Source organism: Spinacia oleracea, chromosome 6 (assembly GCF_020520425.1).
Source record: "Spinacia oleracea cultivar Varoflay chromosome 6, BTI_SOV_V1, whole genome shotgun sequence".
In the NCBI taxonomy this organism is placed as follows: Eukaryota; Viridiplantae; Streptophyta; class Magnoliopsida; order Caryophyllales; family Amaranthaceae; genus Spinacia; species Spinacia oleracea.
In genome coordinates, this window is record NC_079492.1 from 56,433,302 (window position 1) to 56,441,323 (window position 8,022).

Sequence of the window (8,022 nt, forward strand, 5' to 3'; positions counted from 1 at the left end):
CAACAGACAAGCCTGTTGAGGCAAACATTGTCTTAATCACAGCTTAGCTTGGCTACCACCACTAATATTCTGCTTTAATTTTTTTTGTTAGGTAATAAAAGAACTATAATACTCATAAAATAGACAATTGTAAACAATAAATCTTTCACTCACATTAATATTGAAATAATATTGTTTAATGTAATTTTACAATATAAATTCACACAACTTCAGTAGAAGAGGGCACAACTTCAGTTGCTTTAAAGTCCTTAATGCCAGACCCCAAGAGAACGGTGGATTCATTTGGCTTCCTTATTTGTATGTCCACCCACTGAACCCAATGGTTTCTAAGAGAAAGATAGTTTGTTCGCATTTTGCTGTGTAGCCATATCTAGAAGTGTTGTACTTCCGATGGACAGTACACCAGTGAGCTTTGCTGATGCAGCGTTCAAATGGAAAGTAATCATCAGTCTTGAACAGTCCCTGAAACAAACCATAAACAATGAATATATAATTGTTGGCTTACTCAGACGTAAATTTAGGAAATGACAAGTACAAGAGTGCTTACATTAACCGATCTTGAGAATAACCAGTGTGCCACGCACAGGTCTTCTTACAATGCTTGCACCCACTCATAGTGCACATAGCACTGAATACTGATGCTGCTGCTAATAGACAAGGTGGGAACTTCAACATTTCTTACTCAATCAGGCAAAGCTCAATAAAAAAGGACAGGAGTTCGAGCTGTTAAAGATCCAACAATTAAAAAAGACCATCAGTTTCAGAAACTAATCACCAGAAGAAAAAGATAGCAAGATGTTGATACAAATATCTGATCCAACAATGCAGAATGTACATTACCATAACACCACTCTGTAGATTTTTACCATATTAATAACTTCTTGCCTACTATAAGCCCTATCAGATACCAGTACCAGATCTTCAACAACCGGAACTGACACCTCTTCATATTTGCTAGCCAGAAGCATTGCTGTGACACCTACTAGCTGGAGCTTTTTTTCTCCCCACTGGCTTAATTGCTAAGAAGCGGTCGATCTGGTTGACTGTCAGATATATCGTGTCCTCCACGAGCTCAAACTAATAATGGACCTTTTGGTTCAATATCAGACAGTTAGTGGCACCACTGGTTATAGTTAACTTTCTCTCGACTATAAGAAATAAGTAATGCTTGTAAAATTACCTCAATCAGCCAATCAACCAGAATGGCTCTCATCTTTTCATTAATGTCAGGTTGCCTGTCCATATAATTTGGAGGAACGCAGCTAGTACTATTCATAATGAAAATAGTAATGAGCATGCTTATAGTCATCAATAGGAAGCACAAAAGCCATGTTTGCTTCATCAAACACATAGTATACCTACTTAAATAAAATCAGATTTATCTAGTCATTCTAGTGCAACACATAGAGAGCCAGATATTATGAGCAGCGAAATTACTAGTGTAAACATACAGGGCACAAAAAAATACAGTTTTATGAATGTTACAAGAGCATCATGGGACTGTAGCATCATATCCCCTGTAACAGTAGGTAGTAGTTGTATTGTATATCACTTGTAAAACGGCTTATCCAGCAATGCTATTTCAGTAAGTTAAAGAACCAGTGAAAAAACATAAAATTCCTGCCTTATATGTGACATATTGTTTCATTGTGAAACTTCACTTCAGAAAATTTTGTGCGCATCACAAGGATTGTTCATTAAAAGACAGGACAAACACCCAGAAGAGAGGATAAGCTACATCAGATACCAAATTAGACCATTCTACTAATTCCCTGTATGAAATTGAGAAATCGAGGAGATTGACTGTGCCTGTGACCTAATTCATTTACTGGTATTCAGACGAAACATTCAGGAAGAGTCTGTTTGACTGTCTTGAACTTTCATCCCAAATTGTTTAACTTCATTTCTTGCACAATACAGGAGTATAGATAGTACTGTACCAAACTTCATAAGTTCTGAGACATTACCAGCTTATTTTGCAGGGAGGAAAGTCTAGCAAATTCCACAATCAACTTAAGTTCAAAATAGAATCATTTATGTGCGAATACTAGTATAGCACCTTTCGCCCACACTAGATGATTCGAAATGAAGAACTACCAAAATCTAAAGTTTCACAATACTACACCTCCATACTTTGTTCATTATGAAATGTACCTAATCCAAACATACTCCCTCTAAATGCTTGAAGTTTACTCCTACAATGCAGGGATACATATTTACACTAAACTTATATGCTTATCACAAGCAGAATCCAGTGAACATAATGTGCACTCATATTCAAATCCAGAGTTTTCTTTACAATCGAATCAAACCTTTCTGAGATTGTTATTATTAATCTGATGATTAGGGAAAACTCTGAAGACAAATACTCAAGATTTCCACCCTCTAGGCTAAATCATACTCAACAACTTAGTCAACCAAAAATATTACTGGCAACAATTTGCTGAAAGTACCCAATTCTATTTCAGATACTAAGATGTCGACTTATTATATTAATATGAATAACGAAGAAATTCAGTATGCAAATTAGAAGCGTAAAAGAGGAACATTATTGAAATAAACCTTAATTGCGATTATTGCAAATATCGAAACCCCTAACTTAATAAATTTCAAATACATGTTCTCATATTATGCAACGAGGCATTAAAAATTAGATTTAACCAATTAAAAACAACAAAACATCATAGATCTATACTATATACCAAAATGCGGCATCAAAAGTTCAAATTGAACGAATTCAACACCCATAACATTAATTTTTCGCAATACCAGCATAAAATTAAGAAAAAAGAAAGCAGAAACGATAGAATCGATATACCCTAGCTTGAGGAGGGAGACAAATCGACGAGTTTGAAGAGTCGAGGGAGAGAGGTCGCGGAGATACCCTAGCTTTGTAACTCTTCCATGGAAGGCGGAGGAAAAGCTTCCATGGAAGCCAACGACTGTGAGGAGAGCGAGTGGGAGCCCGATTTGTTGACGAAATAGCGGTTTTGAGGAGTTTTGAACCAGGAGAGAGGAGAGGGGAGAGAAGAGAGAGAAATAAAACAGATGAAATGAGGAGAGAGAATTAAAACCAGTAGATCTTATCTGTTTGGCGGTGAGGAGGAGACCTGTTGAAGCAAACAAACATAAGCCCGCCCCTTTAGACTAGTGTCTATTGAGGCGGGCAATCAAAAGCCCCCTTCAACAGTATCTATAGAAGCGAACACCACAAAAGCCCGCCTCAACCTGTTAGTAAAACATTTGACCCGCGTTGGCTGAGTGGTTATTGAGGCTCACTTATGTATGCCCCCCTCAACAAGGGGGCTACAACAGGCGTTTTTTCCACTAGTGTGGACTATTAATGACTTTCCAGCTTATGCTAATTTGTCCGTTTGGAGCACTAAAGGGGATCTTGCATGCCCTAATTGTCATTTAGATACACAATCTCATTATTTGAAGCATGGACACAAGTATTTCTATATGGAACATCGAAGGTGGCTACCAGAAGATCATAAATGGAGGCTTAATAAGAGGTCGTTTGGTGGGAAAGTGCAAAGGAGTCCTCCTCCCAATCATCTAACAGGGCATGATGTGATGGAGAAATTAACCAGATACTCAAATATAGAGTTTGGAAAAGTGGTTAATGGAAAACGTAAGAGAGGTGAAAGATATATCGTGCATCAATGGAAAAAATGAAGTATTTTTTGCCAATTGCCTTATTGGAGGCATCTCTTGGTTCGGCACAACTTGGATGTGATACATGTGGAAAAGAATGTATGCGAAAGTATCTTAGGCACAATTCTTGATTTAACGGGAAAGAATAAGGACTCTCTGAATGCTCGATTGGACTTAGCAGACATGAAAATGCATGACAAGTTACGTGCAAAATCACTTTGGAATAATAAATGGCAAGTCCCACCGGCACCTTACAACTTGACTTTGAATGAAAGGAAGAAAATAGTAACATTTTTATCCAAATTGGCTTTCCCAGACGCTTATTCATCAAATATTTCACGGTGTGCCTCCTTGCAAGATGGAAAGGTCATGGGAATGAAAACTCATGATTATCATATTTTCATGCAAGATTGACTTATGCCGGCATTGAAAGGTGTCTTAGATGAGAATGTTCTAGAGCCTTTACAAGTGCTTTTTTTTTTTTTCAAGCAATCGTGTTATAAAACCTTAAAGGTTGATGACCTAAAGCAAATGGAAAAAACATAGCAATCACCTTATGCAAGTTGGAACGCATATTCATTCCTGTTTTTTTTTTATGTGATGATACATCTTCCTATTCACTTGGCTACTACACTACAAGAAATTTACCTTTTCGTGGTGAATATTTAATACCAAATGCATAATCGCTACTATAAATGAATAATATATGTTAAATCATGTAGACAATTATAACACTTTTATAATCGCTATATTAACCTTTAATTAATCCGTACAAAAAACTAATTTAGATTATTTCAATAGGCGGCCTATTTTTTGCGCTCAAATTTTCGTCAAAATTTTTCGCTCAAAATCAAAACTCAAATTTTTTTCGCTTTTTTTTTTCAGTTCCCTCCATCACCATTCACCGATCTCCCTTTCTGAAATTAGGTTAACATTAGTATTCTCTCATCCTCCATAGTTGACACCAAAAACTTGAAATTCAACCGCAGGATTAATGGGGGGAGGCTGTGAATAATTCGCGAAAAATTGATCGGTTTTTGATCTGAAATTCAAGAAACTCCATTGCACGAGCTGTTTGATCACAAGTTCAAGGTAAATTTCCTCTATTTTATTTTAATTATTTTCGAATTTTGCTTAATCTTTCCTAATTATTTTCGAAACTTTGTTGAATTTTCCCAATCTTTTTCAAAATTCGGTTGAATTTTCTTAATTGTTTTCGATATTTGGATGATAATTAAATGTTTATCCGGTTGTGGGTGTTCTTGTGTCATCAATTCTCTCCTTCCTCAAATCAATCGAGCAATTCAGAGCAACCATTCTCTGTTTTACGGCATATCCAGGAATTTTTCGTTTTTTATATTGTAATTTTTTCGTTTTTTGGTTGAATTTCCCTAATTATTTCCTATGTTTGGATGATAATCCATATTTCAATTCAGAGAAAACGACTTCTGCATCCTATGTTTATTTCACGAAGCATATCCAGGTAAATTTTCTCTTTTCTTTTCTAATTCTTTTCATTTTTTTGGTTGAATTTTCTTAATTATTTTCTATATTTGGATGATGATCCCTATTTCTATTTGAATTTTGGTTCATAAATCAAAAATTTTATTTGTTCTACGAACTAGTATTGAGCAATTTGTATGTGTGTTATTTGTAGACCACAGACCACAGTTATTGGCAAGCAAAAGGGTATCATTCTTCTTGTGATTAGCGCTAATTCATCTTTAGTCTTTACTGGGGTCAGAGATGATCCCCATCCCAGCCTAAGTTTTCCTACTCAAAGGAGTCAAGGTGTTCATGTACTCGTACTAACTTATGCTTTTCAATAAATCTTTACTACTGTACTTTAACAACATCAGAATTGATTCTTTCAATGTTTTCTTTTTAGATGAAATTTAGATTACTTCAAATAAAAACTCGCCTCATTTACGTCCCTAATTTATATAGAGTAGTAATATTTGACTAATCCTGTGCTTGTGCTTATATGCTTGTGTATATAACAACCTGCATTATGTAATTATGTTCAACTTCATATTGGGTTGAAACTTGAAACAAAAGACACGATACATGTGAGTCCCCAGGCCCTTCCCATGATCAAGAGTTACTTTGGTTTATTTTGGGGGTGTTCTTGCTTGGTTGTTTTGCAGAGATATATGGGTTTTCTGAAATATTATCAACTGTTTGATGTGAATTGCTCTTGTTTTCAGCCAGCAAATTTTCTTGTTATACAGAGCAAACGAATTCTGCATCCTCTATTTCTTTCACGAAGCATATCCAGGTAATTTTCCTCGTTTCTTTTCTAATTCTTTTCGGTTTTTTGGTTGAATTTTCCTAATTATTTTCTGTATATGGATGGTAATCCCTATTTATATTCGAATTTTGGTTCATAAATCAAATTTTGTTCTTGTTCTACGAACTAGTATTGAGAAACTTGTACGTGTGTTGTTTAGCGTATAAGCTGCTCAATTTGTTTATCGTATTGGCTGCTCTATTTTTATTAGCGTATTGGCTGCTCAATTTGTTTAGCGTATTGGCTGCCCAATTTGTCAGTACGCGTATGTTTAGCAATTGCTCAATCTGTTCAGTACATGTGTGTTTACTTAATTGATCTGTGTTTCTTGTTTCTTGCGCTGCATTCTTATGTCTTTGTGTACTGTGTTTTATACTGCTGTGCTGCATCCTGATTCGATCATTTGCTTTTTGATCTGTACCGATGCTTACTGTTCTGCATTGATCTATACTGATCGCTGATTTACCTTACTGATCTGAATGATTGCTGATTACCTTACTGATCCGAATGATTGTTGATCTACCTCACTGATTGCTGCATACTGCTCTACATGCTGATTTGCATGGCTGCTGCATCATTAAGGCTGCTGCATACTGCTCTAAAATAATTCATATTACTAAAGGCTCATCTAAATGTCACCAAAGGTATAGCTTCTTTGTCCCGGCTCATCTAAATGTCACCAAAGGTGAAAAGCAAATTATAAGGAACCTGAAAGCTGGTGTGTCTAGGAGTTGTGTCCAGAAACCTTTACATAACTGCTGCAGCCTCTTATTAATCTTATTATTTGATATTCTTACTTTAACCAACCTACAAACTCTAAAATATGGGAGCTGATTGTGGGCAAGTAGAATTAGGGGTTGTGTCCAGAAACGAGAAGCTGCTGCAGAGCTAGGAGAAAAGTTGAAAGCATTCTACAATATTCTACAGTAATTTCGCCACTAAGGATTAAGTTAGAAAATGGTTTTAAAAACTAACAATTACTTTATTCCAAATTTAACGAAAATAGTTAGCACACACTCAAGCAAAAGATTGTCTACTACTAATGTTTATAGTCTTATAGAAAACAGTTAGTTTGCTCCTGCTCATGGAAGGTCCAGTAAGTTTTCAGGAAGGAGACCTTATTTTATTTTACAAACACACATATCAGCAAACACCATTTCTAGTCAATATTTTGAATGGGCAATATCGTATACTCCTTTATTCTATAAGAGTAATAGTTGTTCCGCTTAGGCATGGCATGTGTTTTAAGAGTGAATGTTTAGGGGTAAACATTAGTAGTTAACCCCTTTGCTTATCTAAGCACACCGTAGACAACCACCACTACCCACCAGCACAAACCAAACTTATCGCCGCTCCATCAACCCGCCAGCAATCACCACCTTCCACTATCCAGTTACCCAACACTACATAGCCACCTATCACTGCCCACTATATACGAACACAGCAACTGCCTATCACTCCCAGCCACCTACCCCCACAACAACTGCCTATCTTATTATTTAGTTCTGATATTCTTACATTAATCAACCTACAAACTCTACAATATGGGAGCTGATTGTGGGCAAGTAGAATTAGGGGTTGTGTCCAGAAACGAGAAGCTGTTGCAGAGCTAGGAGAAGATACTGCAGCTCTATTAGGTAGGAGAAGCTGCTGCAGCTCTAAACCTTTACATAACTGGGATGCAGAGCTAGGAGAAGCTGCTGCAGCTCTATCAATATGTGTCAGTTTGTAAGATTTTCACAAAAGTTTAATTCAGTTAAATCGATTTGATTCCATGTGGCCACGTGTAATGTGATGTCCAGTTTGATTATGTTTTCTGATATAGGCTTTGGATCCCGCTTAGTTATGGGGATCTGTAGTATTAAGAAATACGCTGTTCTAAATATATTGTTTGTCATGAGTGATCTGCTACCTTGTTTTGGTTGCTTGTTACAACCTATTACTTTAAACTGCACATAGGCACATTAATGGGCATCCCTGGCCCTCCGCCAAGTTATTCAAATGAAGAATGTAAAAAGGAAGACAAGAACCCATCCAAGCCCTTATTAGACATTTAGACTGATCTTGGCCCAATC

The 8,022-nt window shown here is 36.4% G+C and overlaps 1 protein-coding gene across 1 annotated transcript; it reads right to left on the reverse strand.

Annotated features, from left to right (window-relative positions):
* Positions 1 to 326: 326 nt before the first annotated feature.
* LOC130463168 (G2/mitotic-specific cyclin-2-like) lies at positions 327 to 968 on the reverse strand. The gene is made up of 4 exons (XM_056832219.1): positions 867 to 968; positions 776 to 811; positions 548 to 666; positions 327 to 462 (listed from the first exon to the last, which is right to left on the reverse strand). The coding sequence occupies exons 1-4, from the start codon at positions 966 to 968 to the stop codon at positions 327 to 329; spliced, it is 393 nt and encodes a 130-aa protein (XP_056688197.1).
* Positions 969 to 8,022: the final 7,054 nt, after the last annotated feature.

Excerpts from the sequence above, each read along its gene's own strand:
- LOC130463168 (XM_056832219.1), bottom strand. The coding sequence starts at position 968 with ATGCTTCTGGCTAGCAAATATGAAGAGGTGTCAGTTCCGGTTGTTGAA. Across the intron at positions 667-775 it reads CTTGCTATCTTTTTCTTCTG|TTCCCACCTTGTCTATTAGC; the intron begins GTGATTAGTTTC and ends GAAATGTTGAAG. Across the intron at positions 463-547 it reads TATTCTCAAGATCGGTTAAT|GGACTGTTCAAGACTGATGA; the intron begins GTAAGCACTCTT and ends GGTTTGTTTCAG.